A 25,738-nucleotide genomic window follows, 5' to 3' on the forward strand; every position below is an offset into this window, starting at 1 on the left:
TGCTGCTTTCAAGCAGCAGAAGCAACTGAAAGTCTGTAGCAGTGGTGAAATCCATTTTTTTTTTACTACCAGTTCTGTGTGCATGGCTTGGTGGCTGTGGCAGGGGAAGGATACTGCAAAATCCTCATTCCCACCCCATTCCAGGGGAAGGATACTGCAAAATCCCCATTTCCTCCCCACTCCTGGGGGAAGGATACTGCAAAATCTCCATTCCCACCCCACTCTGGGGCCAGCCAGAGGTGGCGTTTGCTGGTTCTCCGAACTACTCAAAATTTCCGCTACCGGTTCTCCAGAACCTGTCAGAACCTGCTGGATTTCCCCCTTAGTCTGCAGAGATTCTCAGTCATCCAGGTCACGGTTGTCCCAAAAGTGATTTTTCAGGAGCCAACTGGAATTTCTTGGTGTTGTTTTATTTTTTTTTTGAAGACTTTTTGCTTCTCCTCCAAGAAGCTTCTTCAGCTCTCACAGGATAGTGGGGAATGGAAGGATTTATATTCCTTGAAGACAGCTGGTCATTTTGCATCCTTAATTTAGAAGGTCGTTGAAGCGCTTGGAGGTTTATCTGTGTCCTCAGGGTCACCTGAATAGTAGCACCTTTGGGACAGCAGTAGGTGAGTTCCCATATTTCTTAATAGCAGCGAGGAAAACAGAGGGGGGAGGGAGAGAAACCTCTGAGTTTAAGAAAAGCTCATTCGTCTCAGTAGGCAAGCATTTAGCAGCGCGTGTTAAAAGAGATTTCGGATGTGTGAAAGGAAAGCGAAAGGGCGACTCAAAAGCTTAACGTCGAAGCACCTGTGGCTTCCCGCCGCTCGGAAGAGTCGCCTCGAGATACGCCCACCCGCCTGCTGGCTCTCAGCCCCAATGCCAAGGCTTGGGTTTTTTTTGTCCCGTAAGGCTTCCGTAAGGGAAAGAGGAGTGGTGCCCTCTCGTCCTTCAACGTGGGCTGTGGGCGCTTACGGATTTCCTTACCATGTTGGGTCTCCACGTGGGCTCCGTCCTTGGCCGCCTCCTCAGACGAGCGACAGCGACAGACCCTTTCCGCTCCCAGGTAAATCCCCTGGGAAGCCCACCTGCCCCGTTCTCCCCGGCTGCGGATCGTTAGGTGCTTGCTCCACGTTGTTACATGTTTCCATATGGGATCTGCTATTCCGGGCTGGGCTGGAGAGGGGGCTACTGGTGGGAGGGTAATCCTCCTAACTCCACCCCGTACCCCCCCCCACACACACCCTTTGCGAAGATGCAATAAGATGCCCGTGCACAAAGCAATAATATGCAGTCTTTAAGATAGGCCGGGATTTGTTATGATTTTAGTTAAGATCCTTTTAGAACAGGGGTCCCCAAACTTGGCAGCTTGAAGACTTGTGGACTTCAACTCCCAGAATTCTCCAGGCAGCTACGCTGGCTGGAGAATTCTGGGAGTTGAAGTCCACAAGTCTTCAAGCTGCCAAGTTTGAAGACCTCTGTTTTAGAAGGAAGATAAACCAGGGGTGAAATCCAGCAGGTTCTAACAGGTTCTGGAGAACTGGTAGCGGAAATTTGTGGGTAGTTTGGAGAACCAGCAAATGCCACCTCTGGCTGGCCCCACAGTGGGGGGGGGAATGGAGATTTTGCAATATCCTTCCCCCAGGAGTGGAGAGGGAATGGAGATTTTGCAGTATCCTTCTCCTGGAGTGGGGTGGGAATGGAGATTTTGCAATATCCTTCCCCTGCCACGCCCACAGAACCGATAGGGAAAAATTTTGGATTTTACCCCGAGATAAACCTACAACTCTTGTGTTTGCTTTCTCCAAGATGGGTAGGGTCCCTTTGCCTGCTTTTGGCTGTTGGTCCAAACCCTGCCAGTCCGGCTTCATCCCAAAAGGTGAAGCTTTTCGCTCCCAAAAAAAAATTGCCCAGCAAGCAGGTGGCAGCACCTTGTAGTCGGATGTCGAGTAACTTCAGAAACGTTCAGCCTGGAAGAGGGCAATGGCAAACAGCTTCCCTAGTATATATTACAGTATTTGGTATATAAGTAGTTCTCGACTTATGACCACAATTGAACCCAACATTTCTGTTGTTAAGTGAGACATTTGTTAGGGAGCGTTGCCCCATATTACGACCTTTCTTGCCACGGTTGTTAAGTGAATCCCTGCAGTTAATAAGTTAGTAACACAGTTGTTAAAGTGAATTGGGCTTCCCCATTGATTTTGCTTGTCAGAAGGTTGCAAAAGGGGATCACATGACCAGCAACAGTCATAAGTATGAGTCAGTTGCCAAGTGTCTGAAGTGTGTGAATTTTGATCATGTGATCATGGGCATCCTACAAAGGTTGTAAGTGTGAAAAACTGTTCTGCCCCAGCTACGGACCCCAAAGAACGCAGCACACACAAAGTCTGTACAAACCTTAGTTTACTAAATTAAATCAGTCTTTTTCAAACAAAGGCTGTTAATTAACTTTCTTAACAGCCTACAAGAATCCAAAGAATAAATAATCGTAATCTTACTATGGTTGGGAGAAAGCCCAGATGCAATTTGCAGGAAACTGATAAGAGAACTAAGATCAGGACATAAAGGAGAGTGAACAAAGTTGTTCCCTGCAAATTGCCTCAGTCGTCGTCCTTCCTTAAATAGGCTAAGGGAGTGACCAATTAGCCCCAAGCCTTACTCTCAAGGAGACCACCTCCTGAAGAGCCACTCCTGCCTTTTGGCAGCTCTGCATGCCCATGCATCGAGAAGAGGCTCCTCCTCTTCTTCCTCTTCACTTATGGGAGCTTCTGGAGGTTCTGAAGGCCCTGGCTGAATCCCCGCCTCTGGCACCACATCTTCTCCAGCCTCCTCATTGTCCGACTCGAGTGCCAGCTGCACAGGCTGTTGGCGCAACACCACACCAGCCTCCTTGCTATCGGAATCAGCTACCAGCTGCACAGGCTGCTGATGGGCCACAACAAAAATGGTCATAAGTCCCTTTTTTCAGTGCTGCTGTAACTTTGAACGATCATTAAATGAATTGTGTTAATCGAAGACTACCTGTAATATGATTCCATATGATCATACCCTCTTGATTCCTTCCTGCCTTCCTCTGTTTACTTACTTCCGTATCTGTCTGCTTCCCGGATTTCACTAGGAATCAGCCCTCTAGGAAGGAGATTTTAATTTTACAATGTGCTTCCTGTTCTGAAACTTAGATATCATTTCATTTGTCCCAAGTCCAAACTATTCATTTCATCAGGATTATTTTCCAAGTATTCATTTTTTAGAGCATCAATAAATGTACTATGAATGTATCACAGTTCAAATAATGTTTTTTAAAAGAACTGGAAGTTTGGCACTATGGAAAAAGCCACATCACATTTCTGTATCGTTGCCAAGAAAACAAATGGGCATATCATGGAATTATCAGAAATCAAGCTCAATTTGACAGAAATCGTCGTGAAAAAACTGCTTGCGGATTGAAAGATAATTGGGAAACGAACTCTTAAGAACATATAAGTAGAAACTGACAGTGTATAAAGAGAATTGTAGCAGTTTGGATGCATTTTTCTGAAGGGTTCTCTGTATAGAGCTGATTAACGAATTAAATGCGTGTATAGAGCTGTATAACAAATCAAAGAGACAGGGTCTGATAAGAGAGCAAAACAAAATATGGAAACTCTGGAAGAAGTAAATTATCATCAATAAATTACCAGTATAAATCTGATACCATTTTCACTTCTTCACTGAATGGCCCATTTTTACTGAATGAGTTTTTCTCCAGAGAGTGGCATATAATGCCGTTTCTCCCCATGCTATCAAAAAGCATCACTTGATGACTTTTCTCTCTGCCGCAAACGGGCAAGTTTTAGTAGTACATTTCTAACATAATTTTCTTCTCTTCAGATGATTTTACGAATCTTAGACAATTTCAGATAAAATATCATTAAGTCATTAGTAGCATTGGAGGTTTGGTACAATTATGGCGCAGGAATTTTGCATAGCAAATGCATTTTTCTGTAACATATCAGTATGTTTTATGCTTATGCTATGTTGAAAAAACAAATTCCTTTTATATGCTGTATGTGTAAGGATGTCCAGCTGCAGCACTGTTAACTTTTGCTGCATGAGACCTTAATGCCAATGTCTAAACTTTTCCTAGGATTATGAGTATTTGTTTACTTTGTAATTTACTATTAATCTCTAGTGATTTCTCCTTACACATAACATTTTTACTGACTGAACATTTTTATTGACATGGCGGAAGTTAAATCTGAGCTGTGCAACCGTTTAATGTTTTTTAAAAAGACAGATGCTAGATCAAAATACAGGTAGTCCTCAATTTACAACCACAATTGAGCCCAATTTTTTTGTTGTTAATTTTGCCCCATTTTACGACCTTACTTGCCTCAGTTGTTAACTGAATCACAGCAGTTTCCTATGCTGGAAAAGTCCTAACTGTGAAAAATGGTCATAAATCACTTTTTTCAGTGCCGTTGTAACTTTGAATGGCCACTAAGTGAACTGTTGCAAGTAGAGGACTGCCTGTAAAACAAATCTCTGCAAGATTAGCGGTACATGAGTTTGAGTTTCATGATACGAAAGAGATGTGAGAGAAAATGGAACAATTTTTGATTGAACTGAGATTTCAAATATATGTGTGTATTAATTTCTAGGCATCTTTGAAGAAATGCTACCTAGGAAAAATGCAGCGCTTCTGTCTCGGGCTTGAAGCGTACGGCTTGGAAAACATGTTATGAACTAACGCCAGAGATGAGCAGTGGTGCATGAAGCTATGAAACAAATTATGATATTTTACCATGGGCTGCTGACATGCACATCTTTTGCTGTGCTTCTAGTTATTGATTTGCACACTAATTTCTGAACTGTGTTAGAAATCTTGCACTTCCTTTTTCTGTTGAAAAATTAGTAAAGGAGGAAAACATTCCTGAAAGACAGTGCCACAAATTTCAATATTCTCGGCCCTGTACAGCCAGAATATTGTTATTTATTATTTATTCAGGCTTCTATGCCACTCCAATCCAAAGAATATTGGATGTATGCATATTTTATGAAATAAAATAAAGGAATTGTGGATTCTCATGTAAATTGATGTAGAAAGAACTATTTATAGGGTATGTGAAAGGTGTTGATTTTTTTAGCTGTTGATAATTGTCTAACTTTACAAAATGTTAAACTGTAATACAGTTTGAGTTGGGTTTATCATGTTGCATATACCATGTTGCATGTTGCTATTACAGTCTGTAATCCATACTGTAGTTTATGGATACTATAATGTATATAATGACATCATGGAACATCATGATAAGGAGATAGTGCCGTGAATCACTTTAACCCTTTCCACATATAAGGCTGTTGTTAGTTGCGAAGTCATGTCCGACCCATCGTGACCCCATGGACAACGTTCCTCCAGGCCTTCCTGTCCTCTACCGTTCTCTGGAGTCCATTTAAACTCACGCCTACTACTTCAGTGACTCCATCCAGCCACCTCATTCTCTGTCGTCCCGTTCTTTTGCCCTCAATCTTTCCCAGCATTAGGCTCTTCTCCAGTGAGTCCTTCCTTCTCATTAAGTGGCCAAAGTATTTGAGTTTCATCTTCAGGATCTGGCTTTCTAAAGAGCAGTCAGGATTGATCTCCTCTAGGACTGACCGGTTTGATTGCCTTGCAGTCCAAGGGACTTGCAGGAGTCTTCTCCAGCACCATAGTTCAAAGGCCTCAGTTCTTTGGCGCTCAGCCTTTCTTATGGTCCAACTTTCACAGCCATACATTGCAACTGGGAAAATCATAGCCTTGACTATACGCACTTTTGTTGGCAGGGTGATGTCTCTGCTTTTTAGTAAGCTATCTAGATTTTCCATAGCTTTCCTCCCCAGGAGCAAGCGTCTTTTAATTTTTTGGCTGCAGTATCCATCTGCGGTGATCTTGGAGTCCAGAAAAATAAAACCTGTCACTACCTCCATTTCTTCCCCATCTATTTGCCAGGAATTGAGAGGACCGGATGCCATGATCTTAGTTTTCTTAATATAAGGTATCTGAATAATATTTTTCTTAAAATAAGGTATCTGAATAATTTTCAGCCAGCCACTCAGTTACTTACAGTAATTAGCTGAGACAAAATGTGTTTTACTTAGCAAGCTTTGTGTTGTAAGGCAGTCCTAAGCTTCAGGGTAAAGTGACTGTGGTCTAGACAACAGATTTCTTAAGAAAATGTTAGCCGTAGTTGCTAGCGAAACATCAGGAAATCTGTTGTCTAGATCACAGTTGGCTCAACACTGAAGCTCAGTGTTGGCCAGCTCCTGTATATTTTTGTTGTAAATTTCTTCCCATGCATGCTCCGAAAAAAGTTAATTAGCAAACTTTGCAGATTGCAGCATGGTTTTATAGATCACCCTTGAGCAGTGAGGCCATCAGCTTGATGACTGGGAAATTCTGGGAATTAAAGTCTATACATCTTCAAGTTGCCAAGATTGAGAAATAACGGCTCTTGAGCCTTTAATATGTACTCCCCTGTGTAACAACCCAGAGAAAAAGGACAGCATGGTTTCTCTCATTTAATTCCTGCTTCCAGATGGGAGAACAATAGCTGCACACAAGAAAAAATGTTTCCCATAAAAATAAGTAACAGATAGTCAGTTCTCAAGTTATTTACAAGATATGTCATAAAACCATTCCAATAAGTTATTTAGTAGGATCCCTTTCTTTAAAAAATATCTCTGGCCACGGTCAACTGATTTGGAACCAAATCACTGATAAAATGTGCTGCCAAGGCTTCACCAGGTGCTATTATTTATACTCATTGTCATTTCTGGTATAGAAAAGTAGCAAAAAGCCTCCAAACACTTTGAATCTCACCATAGACCTACAATCCTAAAAAAGTATTGTGCAACTCCAGGATTCATCTGCTGCCATTTCTAGGGTTTCTGCAACTTGAAGAGATGTGGATTAGCATATGTTTTTGTTTGGAATACTCTTAATACTCTTAATATCCTTTTCAGCATTTCACCCTGGTTTTAGTCTATGGTTTCTGAACCCTAATTAGTTCCTGACTTGCTATTGAGATGGCAACACAATGTGTGAACCCAGGCAATTGGTTTATTCAATAGACCAGGGGTGTTAAACTGGCAGCCCGCAGACCAGATGTATCACACGCAGGCCACATCCACCCCGGCTCCGCAAAAGCAAAAAATGTCACAATACGTCATGATGTCATGTGATACAATCAAGTTTGACACCCGTGCAATAAACCATGCATGAGCTAATCATGCGAAGCAATTCAGTATATTTTCATGGGTACCCCTTTCTCACTATGATTGTTTTGATCCAGAATCTGACTCATAAAAAGATTTGCTTTTGCTAAAAGTAAAAATTACTCCCTTTCATAGGTACATCTTAATTATTTCAATATATTTTTTCTAGATAAATGTTTACAATTATAACTTACATTAATGTCACTTTATCATGATATTTCTGAAAGCATAACTGTTACTTCCATGTAGGACTTGGCAAATAGAAACCCTCTGCATATTGTTTCTGATTCTGAGCTCATTAATGTGTGCCTGCCATTTTCTGTATGTATTTTAGGGCTTGAAAAAATTATTTGGAAAGAATGCTTCAGATGTTGGATAGCAGCATTACCTCTCTACCCTTTGTCAAAGCGGCCCAATTTTTTCCAAGTCTTCCTGTGAGTTTGAACAAAAAAAGAAGAAGAATGTGAGCGCTTTAAGAATTGCTTTGAAGATTCTTAATATGTTTTTAAAAACTGCTTTGGAGATTTCAAGCTTTAAAAAAATCCTTAAAGCATCAGCATCTCTCCCCCACCCTCAGATTTAGGCATAAATTTGAAAAAAATCAGGTTGCTCTAATGAAAGTTGTGTTTGAACAGAGTCTGAAGCACTCTCTACTTTTGGGAGTGCATCCTTTGTGAATATGACACTTATATAAGAAAATCTGGAACTAACAATGCCTTCTCTGGGAACAATTGAAGGTGCTATTGTAACTCACAGTGGTAGACCAAACTTAGACACCACCACTTCTCCTGTATCTTTTTATGAACTCTTGTGTACTACTGAAAATGTTCTGATATAATGCCATCTGCACTTCAGGTACATGAAGCAGTTGCTTAACCAGATATTTAATTACAGAAATCCCCCTTGTGAACTTCCAGAGCATTTTTCCATGCATAATACCTCCTCCTTTATAATGGATTTTGGGAATCTAGGAAGATACAAATCTTTAACTGCGTTATCTCTTTCTCAGTTTTTTCTTCCTTCCTCTTTCCCTATCTTGGATTTTTCCACAAGTCTTAAAGATGAATAGCATTATAAGTGAAACTTATTTTACATTGAAACTTCTCTTTGCTCCCAATGAATTACAAGTAGTCTTCAACTTACAACAGTTCAAAGTTACACTGGAAAAAGTGGCTTGTGACTGTTTTTCACACTTACAAGCGTTGCAGCATCCCCACAGTAATGTGATCAAAATTCAGATGCTTGGAACTGAGTCATATTTATGATAGTTGAAGTATCCCAGGGTCATGTGATCACATTTTGTGACCATCTGACAAGCAAAGTCAATGGGGAAGCCAGATTCACTTAACTATATTACTAACTTAAGAACTGCAGTGATTCATTTAACAACTGTGGCAAGAAAGGTCGTAAAATGAGGCAAAACTCACAACAAATGTCTCAGCAACATAAATTTGGAGCTCAATTGTGGTTGTAAGTCAAGGACTATCTGTATTATTAAAATGCAAAACTTAAACATGAATGAAGCTTTAGCATTTTATTTACTAAAATTCCCAGATAGTATCAAATCATATATTCCCTGATTGCAAACCTAGAAATTATCATTTCCGCCGATTTTTTTTATGCTTTTGTCTTTAAAGCCACATGTGTTTCAAGCTTGTTCATCTTTTGCTACGGGACCCAGACAGGAAGCTGGCACTGTCTATGAACTTCGTACTTACGATGTTAAGCCAGCAAAGACAAAGGAGTTTCTTGAGTTGGTCAATAAATCTATTAAGATTCGTATGGTTCACTCACAGATGATTGGATTCTGGACAGCTGAATTTGGGGCAATGAATAAAGCATTTCATATTTGGAAATACGGTATGAATTGCATGGTGGTGTTTCAAAGAGGTTGAATATGCCTTTTTAAAGTTATTTCTATGACGTTTGTTAGGTTATATGGATACTATCCGGGATTACAAATAACAACATACAAAAGAGTTGTAGGACCTTTGGGGCTATTAAAGCCAGTTTAGAAGCACTATTCTGTTAATTCAGCAATAGAAAAAGACCAGAGTATTCATCCATCTGCTTGCCAATGCACATCAAATTGCCTGCCAGTGAGAAAAATTGGTAATGGACATTTCCATTGCTGCCTGGAAAATTCTAAGGCATCAAGGCCAGGGGTGAAATTCAGCCGATTCTATCCGGCTCAGGCAAACAGGTAGCGGTGGCTGCGGGAGGCTCCGCCCACCCATGCGAACATCGTGATGTTGCTTTTCTGTGACATTTTAAATATAAGCATGCGCAGAAGGCTTTGTGCATGTGCACAACGGTGCGCGTGAGTGGAGCACGAGTGGAGCGCGCACATTGGCGAACCGGTAGGGAAGGTAAGTGAATTTCACCCCTGATCAAGGCTCACAATCTATACCTGCTAAAAGAGGCCCCAGTCTTTCTCGTTCATCGGCTGGAGTCCCTCCAGTCCCTGAAATCATTTGCTGAAACCACGTGGAGCTTAATTCACAATTTTCATAAGTATTGGGGATTATGCAACAGTGCATGGCCCAGCAAAACAGCATGTGAGCTTCTTGAAGAGAAAATAGGATGGAGCAAACTGTATGTACAGTATATTCCAAGGCTGCATTTGAAAAAGTTTTGTTCTCTAATAGTAATATTAAGTTAAAACTTTTTAATAAGTATTAATTTTCTTTATCTATAGTTTTGTATGCTTATCATGGAAGCAAATATGACACGGCTCTAAGAAGTTCAATCTCTCTTTCCTTTCACAGATAACTTTGCACACAGAGCAGCTGTAAGGAAAGCTGTAATCAATGATAAAGAATGGCAAGAAAAACTAGCTGCAATTCTTCCACTTCTGGATAAGCAGCATATGGAAATTGCTTACATGGTCCCCTGGTGTGAGTTGGGAACCCCACCAAAAGAAGGTCAGTTCTCTTGCTCCTCAACCTGAGTTGCACTGATTTCATAGTCAGTGAAAGGAATTCCACAGAAACTCAGAAATTGTTTGAGGAGATGGTCCAGGGAAGATAGTAGTATTGCTGGCTTTGGAATTGCACACATTTACTAAAATTATGGAGCACACCTGATTAGTAATATTCATTAGTTTCTTATGGAGGAATAAGGGGAGGAGCCAAGATTAGCAGCTTCTGAAATAAATGTGCAGAAGTTTATTTCAGAACCTGCTTTACCATTTGCAACAGGCCTTACCAGTTCTGGTTTAACTCGATACCCCCAAAATGGCTCCCACAGGCAAAAAAAGGACCCAAACCATCCCTAGTTATGTTACTGAAACCCATAAATCTTACTGAGGTAATAAGCTTTAGCTCCTTTTCTTTTTCACAAGCTGTTTTTCCCCCTTGCCTCTAACCATCCTGTAAAGATATACATATGCCAAAAAACCTTAAGCTATTGTTGGAAACCAAATTGGGCATTGTCATATCTGCACTACTTTCCACAGCTGTGGACTGAAACCAAAACAATACTTCAAAATATTCATTCTTTTAATCTCATTTTAAAGGGTATCATATTTTCCAAGTCCTTATTTATATTTGTGTATATGTGTGTGAGAGAGAAATTGCCATGTCTATTGCTGTCTCTTAATGCATTGGTAAAATGGGGTTTTTTAAGTGGTCAAAGTATATTTAAAACTCTTCTGTTTGAGGCAGGCATGGGATCTGTGGAGTGATGGGCATACCTACACAAATATAATTCTGAATTATAAACTGAAAGTAAATTTAAACCCAAGCATGCATAGATTTAAAGCAAAAAGTAAAATGAAATTGAATTTAGATCAGTAGTGAAGATATAGAAATAATGTACTGTAAGAAATGTTTTTGTCTCACTGCCTATAATAACCTGAAAATTATTATTTTTCTCCTAGGAGTTTATGAGTTGGTGACTTATCGGCTGAAACCAGGTGGACCAGCTTTATGGGGAAATTCATTCAAAGCAGCTATTGATGCACATGTTAGTAAAGGCTATGCAAAACTGATTGGCTTTTTCCACACAGAATATGGATTTCTTAATACAGGTACAGGCTCATGATTTTTCATATTTCAAATACAAAATCATGCTCCAATATATATATTTACATTCCTATGATTTATAACTTCACACATGCTCAGATATCTGTTCACTATAGCCTAGGAACAAAAAAAAGGTATCAGATAGGTCCAGATTTCATCATATTTAAAAGAAAAATCTTTTGGAACATTATTTTTGTTTTGCCCTTTAAACAAGTTCTGTTCATAGCAAATGGCAATGCATCAGTTATATCATTGTACTACTGAAATCAGGATCCACACTTCTAGCATCCTAAGAATATTGTCTAAATATTTGGAGAAAAATCTAGTAGTACAGCTGCCTTACAGTGAGCCAGACTGTTGATTCATCTATTTCCTGTCTACGCTAATTTTTTTTTTTTAATTTGATTTATATGCTGCCCTTCTCCGGAGACTCGGGGCATCTTACAGTGCGTTAAGCAATAGCCTTCATACTTTTGTATATTTTATACAAAGTCAGCTTATTGCCCCCACAAACTGGGTCCTCAATTTACCTACTTTAGAAAGGATGGAAGGCTGAGTCAACTTTGAGCCTGGCAAGATTCGAACTTACTTTAATTGCAGACAGCTGGTGTTAAATTACAGTGCTTTTAGTCTGCAGAGCTATTCAGGCTCTAATTGGCAATAGCTTTCTGGTTTTGGAAAAAGTTTACCCACTTTTTTGGGGGAAAGGCCTAGACTATACCTGAAATTTTAGAACACAGAACATGGGATAGTTATTTAACTCTGGAACAGGGGTGGCCATCTTTGCAACTTTACGATTAATGAACTTCAGTTCCCAGAATTCCCATCAGCCATGCTGACAGGGGAATTCTGGGAGTTGGAAGTCTTAAAGTTGCCAAGGTTGGACTTCCCTGTTCTAGAACACTATCATGCCTCTATATCGTATCTGATATACTTAAGTTTTCCGTAGCTCTGTGACTAGCTTGGTCTTTTATAGAATTCTACAGAGGTCTCAGGGGCAGAAAACTGTTTGTGGACAATGGAACTTGAATGTCATAATTATCTGATAGATGTGTATGCACACCTTGTGCTAGTACTGTGTTCTTGCTTTTACTTTCACAGTTCATGTGCTTTGGTGGTTTGAGAATCCAGATATCAGGGCAGCTGGGAGGCATATAGCCCATGAAGATGCCAGAGTGGTAGCAGCTGGTAAGATATTACTGTGTATCTTGGAATGTCTATCAATGCTTTTTTATAAGTTTGAAAGAGTGTATTTTAATTCTTATTTTCAGTTCGGGGAAATATTCAGTTCTTGGAAACCCAGCAAAACATGCTCCTGATTCCTGCATCGTTTTCACCTTTGAAATAGTTTTATTCCAGTTGAATGACATCACATAAAAAAAATATTTTCTGCAATCCTCATCTGTATCCATAAAGGCAGATTGAGGGTAGTTTTGAATAATATCATTATTTGTGGAAAGTCATGTTATCTTCTCAAATACTGTACTTTTCTAATCAACTGCATAAAAATAGATTCAAATTATATGAGTAAATAAGGACTTAGTACAGAATATCTGTACTGAAATGTTTAGACCCGAGAATAAAAAAATGGGGGATATGTCTAAAATAATAATTTCATTCTGGTGTTACACACATATTTAAATATTTTAACTTATAAATAAAATGAAAAGCTAATTATAAAATATAATAACCTAAAAAATGTAAAGTTGATGTCATAATGTTATTTAGTCAGGAAAGTCTCATGATTAATGTATAGATTGCAGTGAGATCAAAAGAATGAAGTTGCACTTATTACAGCTGAAATGTATTTATTTATTCTTGAATATTTGGTGATGGATTTGAACTTTTTATGGTATTCATCATTGCATTATGATTGAGATTGTTAAATGCGAAATTAAATAGATTTTCTGGATTGTGTGTATGCAATTCTATCATTTCCTATCCTGCCTTTGGCAATTCCACTCATTCTGTTTATGTTAAGTATCTCTGCAGGCTTCTTAAATGGCAGATTATAGATTCCATATTCTATGCTTTGAAATTCTAAAGGGTATGATGTTCTTCAATCTAAAAAAATCATGAACACATTGCAGAATTTTGAAATATTATACATTTTCACAATTACATAAAATATTTTACATTCAATTTTTTAAAAGTTTCATACATCCCAGAACTAATTCTAATTCTTATATATTTGGTTGAAAATTGGACTTGGCTTGATTCTTCCAGTCATCTTTACTACCGTGTGTACTTTTGTGAGAATAAACATGCATGGCACTTTTATCTAAATTGATATGTCAGTCTAGATTACACACCTGCTTTACATATTAGAAATAACACTCCATAAACTTGAGAAAGGGCTACAATTGAAGCCGCTTTATTTTCATTCACCTTCCTCTTAATGTTTTAATTCAATCAGTCTTTGATTCTGCTGTTCCATAAATTTGAAAACATAAAGCGAAGGCATGCGAGAATCATGACTTTTAATTCTGCATCTGATGTGCTCCTGGTTCTGTTCAGATGAGTTGGACAATTCCAATTCCTCCAAATTTGAAGTCCACCACATCTGAAGGACATCCAGTACGAGAAGGCTGCCAGACCTAAATAAAGCATGTCACTCTTTGAAGCCATTTGTTTCATTTTTCCTTAGCCTGAATGTGTAAACACAGGGTGATTTGCTACCTGCTGCTGTGTAGGTGAGCCGAAATAAAGATAACTCCTTAAATGTGGATTCACCTTTTCATAATTTTATCTTTATACTGTAAGGTCTCAGTCATACAGTCATACAATCAACCAGTGTCTGGTTTGGTTCTGCAACCCAACAAGACAGACACAGACTTCAGAGGACAATTAGAACTGAGGAAAAAACAATTGCTACCAACCTGCCTTCTATTGTGGACCTGTATACTGCACGAGTCAAAAAGAGGACTGTGAAAATATTTACAGACCCCTCACAACCTGAACATAAACTGTTTCAACCGTCAAAATGACACTATAGAGCATTGCACACCAAAACAACTAGACACAAGAACAGTTCCCCCCCCCCGAACGCCATCACTCTGCTAAACAAATAATTCCCTCAACACTGTCAAACTATTTACTAAATGTGCACTACTATTAATCTTCTCAACGTTCCCATCACCCATCTCCTTCCACTTATGACTGTATGACTGTAACTTTGTTGCTTGTATCTTTACAATTTATACTGATATTTTCCTGATTGCTTATTTGTATCATATGACTATCATTAAGTGTGGTATGTTATGATTCTTGATGAACGTATCTTTTATGTATTCCGAGAGCGTATGCACCAAGACAAATTCCTTGTGTGTCCAATCACACTTGGCCAATAAAAAATTCTATTCTATTCTATTCTAAAAAAAAAACTCATCTCCTCCCCTCCCCCCACGCAATCGTAAAATTCCAGTTTTTAGTTCAGTATCAGAGAACACACACTACAGTACAGTATTCACAAAACAGACATTTCTACCACTCTTTGCGATAGTCCTCCCAGAAGCTCCAGGGAGAAATTTTAATTGAGGATCTATACAGTATAATGAGTAAATGCTCAGTTCCAGTAATAATTCTGGAACTGAGAAGCCAGAAATCCCACTGAGAACTCCCACTTCCCCCACGTGTAATATTTCTATCACTTCGCAAAACAACCCTTCGCTCAAGCGTGTCCCCTGGAGTTTCGCGGGAAAACGTTTGGACTAGTATTAAATTCAAGAGACCCCAAGAGCGGCTGGATTTGCAATCTATCGGCTCCAGCAATCCCGGCCAAGGATCAAGGATGCCCAGAGTTGTAATTTAACCCACATCTCAGATCCAGAAGTAGGACTTCCGCTTCCAGCCGGGGGAGATAGTATCTTCCACTCATCCCTCACGTATCGTAGTGGTAAAGGGCTGGGAAGAGGCAGAGCGGTTTCACTGCGCTTGGTGAGGAGGCGGCCACGACGTTCTCCTCGGCCAATGCTTCGCCTCGATGCAGCGGCGGCGGGCGGGCCAGATCGCAGTAGGAAGTGGCCGTTCCCCGCCCTTAGCTGGGCTACGTGCCTTGGCTGTTGATGTTGCAGCGCTGCTACCTTGGCGGGCTCCGGCCGATCAGACCACGCAGGGCCCCCGGGCTCTCCTCAGAGGAGTCGCGGCAGCGGCGCGAGCGGTCGGTGCCCAGGTAAAAGGAGGGAAGGAAGGAAGGAAGACGCTTGGCGTGGAGGACAGAGTTCCCGTGTGCCGCGCAGAACTAGTGGGGGCAGGCAGACGTCCAACAGGTGGGGCCGGCCCTGCAAGAGATGCTCGGCATGGCTGCAGCTGTTGCTGCTGTTTAATCTTTGCCCTCACGCCAGAGAAAAGGAGCGGCGAGGAGAGGACAAAGGAGCCGAGGAAGCTATATAGTATCAGTATAGTAGCATAGTATAGCCTTTATTGTCATTGTACATCACGTATACAACGAAATTGGTTTTAGCTGTCACTGGTGCAATCCATGACAAAAACTACAAACAACATAAATGGTATAAAGACTAATCCCTTATGCAAGTAATGAACGGGGAAAAAGAAAGAAAAAGAAAAAACTAGTCATAGGTTTCTGGGTGTGCAGAAGGAGGAAACAAGACCGCTGGAAGGAAATTTCTATTGGATGCAAAAAGGACTTGATCCCCGAATCAGATTTGGATTTGAGTTTGGGTTTGGGTTGGAAAAAAGGTTTTGAAGAAAGAAAGAGGATCAAAGCTTCTCTGTCTTGACTTGGCTTTTCTAGTGTTTGAAACAAAGTGCTAGCAGTTAAGGGAGCAAAACAAAACGGGAGAAAAGAGTATTTTCCCACAAACTCTCAAATTAGAAGCAAGACATGCATCCCTTCCTATTCTCATTAGTTGCCTGTCCACAGATGTGGTTGTCGTCCATTCTACCATTTTCCTCTTTACAGATAGTCCTTGAAACTTACCACTCACAACTGAGCCCAGGATTTATGTTGCTAAGTGAGATATTTGTTAAGTGAGCTTTGCCCCATTTTACAACCTTTCTTGGCACAGTTGCTAAGTGAATCATGTGGTTCGGCAGTTCAATCCTCACTGGCTCAAGGTTGACTTGGCCTCCCATCCTTCAGAGGTGGGTAAAATGAGGACCCAGATTGTTGGGGGCAATAGGCTGACTCTGTAAACCGCTTAGAGAGGGCTGTAAAGACTGTGAAGAAGCATATATAAGTCTTAAGTGCTATTGCTATCACAAGTTAGTAACATGGTTGTAAAGTGAATCTGGCTTCCCCACTGAATTTGCTTCTCAAAAGGTCACAGAAGGTGATCACATGATCTTGGGACACTGCAACTGTCATAAATACGAATTAATTGCCAAGCATCCGAATTTTGATTATGTGACTGAGGATGATGCAACAGTTATAAAGTATGAAAAATGAAAGTGAATAAATCACTTTCAGTCCCATTCTATCTTTGAATGGTCACTAAACGAACTGTTGTAAGTCGAGGACTACCTGTATCCATTCTAAGCCTTCATCTCCCATGTACTCAGAAATACAGGTTTGGGTTGATGATTAGGAGATCACTTTTAAACTAACAAAAGTGATGGGGAAACTATAGAAACTCCTTCCATGTGTTTAGAATAGGCCAGATGCAGATCAGAGGATGGGAATCCTCTACTTACGCAAGACAGCAGCTACAGTTGCTAAATCCACTCTTCTTTAAAACTATTAAATATGGAGTCTTAAATATTTTTTAACATTTTCTGTGTTGGGTGTCCAAAGAATCCTTATTCATGAAGTAATTAATACCAATGCACACTACATGATATTTATTTGATTTTTTAAATCTGCCTATTGCTTTATAAGTAATTCAAGGCAGCAAACATATAACATACTCCTTCCTTCTCTTATTTTTACCACCACAACAACCCTGTGAGGTGGATTGGAGTGACAGGGAGTCAGCCAGCCGGCTTTCATGCCTAAAGCAGACTTCCTGGTTCTAACAGAAGGGCCACTCAATCTGGAGTATCAATCAAGTATAAATCAAGATAACCACTAGATGGCAGCAAGAGATAAATACACGATACAAGTTTATCTCTTTTCTGCCATCTAGTGATCATTTCAAATGTTGCAGTCCAAATTCAGTATCCCATCTATTGCTCCTTTTGCTCAGAAGGCTCTATATATCTCCTGTAATATTCAGTTGCCAGCAACTTTTAAGAAGGCAAATTACAACAATAAAGCTATAGGGAAATAATTTGATTAAAATGTTTTCGTTTGTTAAAGAACACTGTTTACATACTTGAAACTCAAAAGTAATTAGTGAATAATCTGGGTTCCACTTTTGTATATATTTTTATTTTATCTAGTAACTTGCTGAAATTAATATATCATTCTCATTTTTTGTTTTAGTTTTTTTCCTATCTTTAGTTAGATCAGGTAAAGCAATCAGTGCTTTGCATTGAGTGATTGTTAGTGCAATACTACCAGCTTGAACAGAGACGAGATAAATGTTTAGAGAGTAAAGATGACCTTATTGCCCCATAGATTTTATTTAATTGCAAAATAAATCCAGTTTAGTAATATCAGTGCAGTGGCCTCTCTGGAGTTTGTATAGCAATGATGCCTTTAAGATTAGAAGGGGCCAAAGTTCAGCTCTAAAATTACAGGCTTGTACAAAGTCCTGTAGAACCACGGTTTGCTGAAATCATTGGCAGGGTTTGTAATTGTGTGAAGCCATGGTTGATCAACGACAGTGGCATTTTTTTAACTCATTGCAGCAACAAAAATGGAACATATTGCATTTTGGCCCAGCGCAGTGTTTGAATCCAGTGAGATGTATAAGAACAGAGCACATTTGTACAAAAATCGAAGTTAATAAATTTAGCTTTTTATTGAGGTGTCAAAAATCAAGGCTGACATTGGTAACCAGGGAATAAAATTGTCTAAGAACCTATTAATAAAAAACACCATAAACTTGTCTAATACAGCAATTTGTGTTACCCAATAGCCATTCAGATTGTTACAAGAATGTATAAATGCACAAGAATCTCTTCCTCATCTTCTGTTACTCAGTATCCTACTTGTATTCAGCATATAACCATTAATACTACTGTCCATTGATGATACTAAAGTCTGTGAATGTTGGTTCCTTTTAAACCATTTTCAACCATTCATTGATTATTGCCACATCTGATGAATGTGATTTTCATAGTTTAGCTCACGGGTGTAAAATTCAATCCGGCCCATGGGATGCTTAGATCTGGCCCATAGGGCCAGTCTGGAAACAGCAAAGAACCGGCCTACAGTGCCTCTGCTAGCAAAAATGGAGTGCAAAGGGGTCACCCGTGGCCCCACTGCACCCCGTTTCTGGCCACGACAGAATCCTGCAGCTCTCTGCCAGCAAAATAATATGTTTCCCCCTTTGCATTTGAGGATGAAAGAAGGGACAGGAAAGGAAAAAGGGAGAAGAAAGACACAGAAAAAGAAAAAGAAGGAAAGATGGGAAGAGAACAAGGAAGGAAAAATAAAGCGGGAGAAAGGAAGAAGAAAGAAGAAGAAAGGAAAAAGAAGAGAAGGAAGGAAGGAGGAAGGAAGGAAGGAGATTATAATGAGAGTGAGGGAAGGTCTCAGGGAAGTCCTTCCTTAGTAGTTGGCCACCATAGGTGCCCCCGACACAAGTGATGCTGAGATGGCCACGCCCAACATGGCCCTATGAGGTCAAACACAACCCTGATGCGGCTCTCAATTAAATCGAGTTTGACACCCCTGGTTTAGCTGATTCTTTCGTATAAAAAAACCTAAATATATCTTCAGTTGGGAATTCTGGCCACTATTACTATAATAGTAATCCAGCTTTCCCTAGTCTTCCCTAGTCTTTTGCCTCAAAATGGTCTTATTTTCAGATTTTATATTTTGTGGCACCAGATTGGAGAAGTGTGATAGTCCTTCTGTTACGTTTTCGCATCACATTGCAAAGGTGAAAGAAAATGATATTGTGGGTTATTTGCATTCATTCGTATTTATTTGAATAAATAAGTAATTTATCACTATTGCCCATCAACATTTATGTATGTTTCTTTTGTTTATTTTCAGGCTTCATCTTTTGCCACAGGGCCAAGACAGGCAGATGGCACATTCTATGAGTTTCGTACTTACACAATTAAGCCAAACAAGATGAAAGATTTTCTGGACCTCACCACTAAAAATATTCACCTTCGCACACTTCATTCCCCAATGGTCGGATACTGGACTCTGGAATTTGGGGGACTGAATAAAGTTTTCCACATTTGGAAATATGGTACTGTATGCATAGTTTTATATTACATACATGTCAAATTTCTGTACTGCTCGTCATATTTCTATCCCTCTGAGTGGTTTATAAATAAAACGCTAAAATCGTATTAAAAGTCATAGTTAAAAACAAAGTTAGAAAACAGAATTACAGAGTTAAAACGAACAATTGCAAAGTTAAAAGGCCTTCAACCTACCAACCGCCCCCGGGGTTGCATGACATCTTAGACTCCCGTGCCAGTTAGCAGAGTCAGATGTGGAAGCTCTTTTGAAAGGCTAAGAGAATGATTTGCCTCACCTCATTTAAGATGTTTCCATAGGTGTATTATAGTACTTATTATCTAATGGATTAAGTAATGTTATTCTGGGTTCCCATGCGATGTCTTCAGATTATTCAACCAGTATGAAAAGATTCACTGCAGAAACTCCTGTACCGCCAGTGCAGTTTAAATAAGAAGCCATAGAAACTGGTAAGGAACCAAACATCATCCCTCAAGAACCAAAATCTCACTTAACAACCACCAAGTTCATGACTTGTTTGGTGTAATCCAAAAGGAAGCTGTTACTCACAATTTAGTTGCTTAAAAGTTGACAAAATGCTTTTCTGTCGGAGCGCACATCTAAATTTGGAATCAATATGGCTTCAAAATTATGGGGAATGCTATAAGGCTCATTTGATTTTGCCTTCAAGCTCCATCAGCCCCTTCCTTGTTGGAACTTTTGTATTCTCTGATTCTGTGGGCGGCACAGACTGCTCTCTTACAAACCAAAATAGTAAACTCCCAAAACAAAGAACATGTCTCCTGTATTCTATTTTTTAGTCTAGGAAATGGTATTGGTTGTAGTCTGAAAATAAGAGTGAAAGATTATACATTCATTAAGATTGTGAATCTAATTTATTAACTAAGGAGTTACATTTTGATTAAGGGTGCGGAATCTGGGGGTGCACATAATTCTAAAGAGGGAAAATAATCCCGATGCTCAGATTAATGTCAGGTTCTTGACTTTTCCACCTTTGCAGAAAGCAGGTATCTTCCAGATTTTCTTCAGCAAAATTTATTGAAATAGTCTAGGACAGTGTTTCTCAACCTTGGCAAATTTAAACTGTGTGGACTTCAACTCCCAGAATTCCCCAGCCAGCCAGCTGACTAGGAAATTCTGGGAGTTGAAGTCCACACAGCTTAAACTTGCCAAGGTTGAGAAACACATGTTTAAGATAAGGTTACAGAGATTTCAGCAACTGCACTGAATTAAATATTTTTCTCAGATTTTAAGATGAAGACTTTCTCCATTTCTTATTCATGATTCCCAGGTGAATTGGTGAAGGAGCTGTTGTCTTAAATGATAAGGTAGGAATATCCAGCTGGTTAGAATCTGAATGGCTCCCTGGTTGTAAATATGAAGTAAAGGACACTGCCTATAACAAGGGTGTCAAATTTGCTGCGTCACGTTGCTGTCAAGTGACGTTTTGCGACATTTTTCCCCTTCGCGGAGCTGGAGTGGGCGTGGTCTGCACGTGACAGATCCGGCCCGCAGGCCGACAGTTTGACACCCTGGCCTGTAATATTCTAGTATTTGAAATCAAGACTTTGAGTGGATAGGAAAGTTGAGTGGTATCTTAGAACCTTTATTAATTAGTCTTTTATTCAGTTCTTAGAATGCTTGATTGATTCAGCAGATCACAGTGCCCATCTAGACCTTGCCTGGTCTGAGAGGCTAAGCAAAGGAAACCACTAGAGAATTCCAGGGCAGTGGTAACCTAGACTTTGGAAGTTAAAAAACATAGAAGCCAATGGCCAATATTTTGATTCTTCTGCAAAACAACAACAAACCCAATAGCAACAACAACAGGAGAGTTTTATAGGAACACTAGAAGTCAAGCTTGCCTTAAAGAAGATGCATAGGCACAGTAGATCTCCCAATGTCAAATACCCCAGCATTTTAATAGTCACAGTCAAACTGGTGAGATTGATTTAGAATATTTTTTTACAGTTTAATCAGAAACACAAGAATTTATCACAGGTACATTTTGTTTTCCTGTTTGACATATTTTTATTAGATTTTAAGGAAAGTATATAGAGAACCACAAAAGAGAGGCAAGAAGAACAGGAAAAAAATAAAATAAAATACATATGACTAAACAAAGATTGTTAACATGCCAAGGACATCGTATACTAATATATTATTAGTTAGTTGTAAATAACTGAATATATTATGTTCCTTTAAAAAGTTAAAAAACAATGTTAGGTTCTAAGCAAGAAAGAATGTAAAAAAAACAGGATAAATCTGTCATGGGAATATAACAAACAATGGCTTTAATAAAATCTGAAAACTAAAAAAAATGGCTGATTTGAGATGAACAAGAAGTAATGACTATGAAAGAGCAATAGGTTTGACATTCTGAAAAACACAAATAACAAATTAGATGGCTAAGTGCGGATATCTAACTTTACTATATCTTTCCTTGCTTATAGAGAGCTTTGCGCAAAGGGCTGCTGTCCGTACAGCATTAACCAAAGATCAAGAATGGCAAGAAAAATACATCTCACACATGCTGCCCTTGTTGGACAAACAAGAGAATGAGATTACTTACCTGGTCCCTTGGTGTGAACTTGGCAGCTCTGAAAAAGATGGTACATTGAATGTTGATGTAATTGAGACACTGGGTATTTTGGCATTTTTAAATCTGTAGACTGACTGGTTTTTTCGAGTGCAGTTCTGTCACGTAGTGAGTAAACTTTGTGCTTAAAGTCAATCATCCCATGGCTATTTAATTATAGTAATTGTTTGTGGTTCCTTTTGAAATCTTTAGAAGCCCAGCTACTGAAGGTGTGTGCTCACTACCATCACTGTTAATTATTGTGCAGCTTAAAATATAATTTCAGTTCATGAAGGAAAAATATGTATTTGCGCAAGTACAATGTATACAATACATAATCACACTTTAGAGCAGCAACTCAGAAATCTCAGCAACTCTAGTCTGTGTGGGGAATTCTGGGGGTTGAAGTCCACACAGCTTAAAAGTTGTTGAGCAGCCTATAGAGATCCTCTGACAGGCATGTTAGAATTCCTAAGTGGGCAAATAGGAAGCTGAGCTGGAAAAACTAGCATTTCAATTGAAAAGTAATAATAGTACTTAAGATTTCCATGTATTTCTGCCAACAATATTATTTTGTTGTTTAAACATATTTGATGTTTTCATAATTTTTCAACTGCCCCATTTTAGCAAGGACTAGACATTTTAAAAAAATGAAAACTTCAAATATTCTCAGTACTGAATTCCATTCTTGTACAAAATCTGTATTCATTTCCAAAATATATGCATAATATATTGAGAGGGCATTACAAATTCTGAATCTTTTTCTTCCGGTGCTGCTGCTCCCAGGAGTCTGTGAGTTGGTCACCTTTCAGATGAAACCTGGTGGACCAGCAGTGTGGGGACAGTCCTTTAAAGCTGCAATTAAAGCCCACATAAACAGTGGATATACTAAGTTGATTGGAGTCTTCCATACGGAATATGGACTACTCAACCGAGGTATGGTTGCTTATCAGATTTCAGTATAACATAGGATTGCTATCTTTTAGGCAAGAAGTAAGGAAACACAAGCCTTTGGTTCAGGGTAGCACATGGCAGATTTCATCTGGGCTTGAAGCTAAGCAAAATTTGATCTGATTCATACTTGGATCGGAGACTTGCCAGAGAATCTCAGGGCTGGAGGTTAGTGTGGAAAATTGAAAGATACCTTAAAATGGGGGTGTCAAACTCGATTTCATTGAGGGCCGCATCAGGGTTGTGTTTGACCTTGGGGAGGCGGAGTAGGCGTGGCCAGCTCGACATCGTGTCAGGGCACCTGTGGTGGCCTGAGCGCTCTGCCAAGAAACTAGGCTCCCGAGCTGTTTTCGGCTGCAATGGCCTCCTGCAACCCTCTGCCAGGGAAAATGGAGCGTGCGGCCCTCCCCAGCTCCATTTTCACTTGCAGAGCCACCGCAGACCTATCCTTCGCTGTTTCCAGGGCAGCCCCCACGGGCCAGATCTAAGCACCCCACGGGCCAGATCCGGCCCTCAAGCCTTGAGTTTGACACCCCTGCCTTAAAACTAGGCATAGTGTTTCAAAAATGTCTGGATGGATATGTTCAGGAAGCTGCCTGGAATCAGACTTGGCTCAGAGGAAAAGTTTACCTGTAAGGGAAATATTCTACAGGTAGCCTTGGTTACTGACCACAATTGGGACTGGCAACTCCATTGCTAATCGCAACAGTCATGCGACGAAAAATTGGTGATGGTGCCGAAATCAAGCTAGTGTCTTTTACTCTTTCATAGAATAATCAGTTTCTTTGCCTCTTAAGAGAAATTTTGTTTTAGTCCATTCTTAGAATTTGAGCACTGACTGATAAAATGGTTAGGAATGAAGACAGAAGATGCAGGTTCTCTTATTTGATAAGAATAAGTTGACTCTGTTCATTAGTTTATCGCCATAACTAATAATTATGCTTTAAACATTTGGTTACCTTTAATAATTTAATCTATTCAATTATTTAAGTATTTGATGTAATTAATAATTTAACTTCATTAATATTTAATTCAATTAACAGTTTAATCCCTTCAGTAATTTCATTATTGGATACCTGAGAACCATAATAATTAATGCTATTGCATATACCAGTATCCTATGCTTATAGTCATGTGTTTACCGTGACTATCAGTAGTGTGTGTGAATTGAAAGGATTTCTTTGATATACAATATCAGTGAGTATTATCCATAACAAGGGGTAGGCATGGCTTTCCGAATAAAGATTATTCATCAAAACCAATTTTAATAAACACATCGCCTATTTAATTCACACTGTTATTGAGTTGTAGTTTTCTGTCTTTGTAGTTCACGTGCTTTGGTGGAATGAGAGTCCAGATAGTCGGGCAGCTGGAAGACATTATGCCCATGAGGATCCTCGATTAGTAGCAGCTGGTAAGTGAAAGATTTCTCCTTTTTTCCTTTTCCCTTTGGGATTCTTTCGTTGAAAAAAATATATTTACCACTATTAACCTTTTAATTGCCTGTGTGATTTACTTTTAGTTCGAGAAAGCGTTCAATTCCTGGAATCCCAGCAGAACAGCCTCCTGCTTCCTACAGTGTTTTCGCCATTAAAATAAATATAGTGCTTAATGGGACAAAAATTATTTTTCATTGCACTGTTAAGGGCATCTAAGGGTTTTAATAGTCCAGCTATATTTTTCCATTTCTAAAATATGATAAAAATCTAATCTCTCTTTTGGTAGCAATCATATACCTATTTCCCTTGCTGGAAATGGGAAATTTAATCTCCGCCCAGTGAAATGAAAATTCACTGAATTATGTCATGAAAACGAACTTCCATAAATTCTTTGTATTAGGCTACTTCCTTGTATAATTATAAACCTGTGAAAATAAGTCTGTAAAAGGCAAAAATACAGTGCAGAGTGATTTAAGAAAAGTATATTTTTTTGTTAATTTTTCTGAACTACTGTACATATTGTGAAGGATCTTTTCTAAATGGCCTTCACTGCTCCAAAGTATTATTGTCAAGTTTTTTAATGTACATTTTGCTTCTCCTAAATCAAATGCTGCATTACTCTAAGGTAACATATATTTGCCTGAAATTCTAACTAACATGGTCTGAATTTTATCATTTATGTTTGTTTACTTGACACTGTAGTAGAACTGGACCAAAAATGCCTTTGCAGTGGAACTTTAGTTGAATGAAAAGTGTTCAATAAACATGAACATGATCTTTTCTTTCATTCCTTTTTCTTTCTTTCTTCCTTTTTTTTTTTTTTTTTTTTTTGCTATAAATAATATGTATGTCAGTTTCAGGTCCCTACTAGATATTCTTTCCCTTTCAATCATGGAAAAATTGAAGTAAATTTAAAACACTTTTCAAGTAAATTTTTCCATGTATTCAGAGCTAGCTCTGGCATGTTCAAATGCAGAAATGGAATAAACTGATTTATTCTGAGAGAGTCACTCGCAGTGGCATATTATGTAGCATACACATTTTTGTATTTTTGAAGCAATCATTCGAATTGCAGTGCCTGAAATGTAATTGTTGACATATTGAAACAATAAAATGGCTTTTTGAAATATATATATTTTGTGTTTCTATTTTAAATAACAGTTGTTCCAATTTTAGGCATGACACCCATATTAAAGTGTTCTTAAAATGAAAATCTAGGTGGTTAACTTTTTTCAAGTTAGTT

General features: G+C 39.0%; 2 protein-coding genes across 2 annotated transcripts; both read left to right on the forward strand.

Annotated features, from left to right (window-relative positions):
- Positions 1-887: 887 nt before the first annotated feature.
- Positions 888-13,145, forward strand: LOC139313139 (protein NipSnap homolog 3B-like). Its single transcript, XM_070938539.1, has 6 exons — positions 888-1,048; positions 8,856-9,078; positions 9,987-10,142; positions 11,099-11,248; positions 12,345-12,431; positions 12,515-13,145. Exons 1-6 carry the CDS (start codon positions 971-973, stop codon positions 12,589-12,591), a joined length of 771 nt encoding a protein of 256 aa, XP_070794640.1. The 5' UTR covers positions 888-970; the 3' UTR covers positions 12,592-13,145.
- Positions 13,146-15,225: 2,080 nt separating this feature from the next.
- LOC139313137 (protein NipSnap homolog 3A-like) lies at positions 15,226-25,626 on the forward strand. Its single transcript, XM_070938538.1, has 6 exons — positions 15,226-15,414; positions 19,309-19,513; positions 21,981-22,139; positions 22,892-23,041; positions 24,384-24,470; positions 24,579-25,626. The coding sequence occupies exons 1-6, from the start codon at positions 15,226-15,228 to the stop codon at positions 24,653-24,655; spliced, it is 867 nt and encodes a 288-aa protein (XP_070794639.1). The 3' UTR covers positions 24,656-25,626.
- The last annotated feature ends 112 nt before the right edge of the window (positions 25,627-25,738 follow it).

Source organism: Pituophis catenifer, unplaced genomic scaffold (genome assembly GCF_029215685.1).
Source record: "Pituophis catenifer annectens isolate HBS135680 unplaced genomic scaffold, rPitCat1.0.hap2 SCAF_2, whole genome shotgun sequence".
Lineage (NCBI taxonomy): Eukaryota > Metazoa > Chordata > Lepidosauria > Squamata > Colubridae > Pituophis > Pituophis catenifer.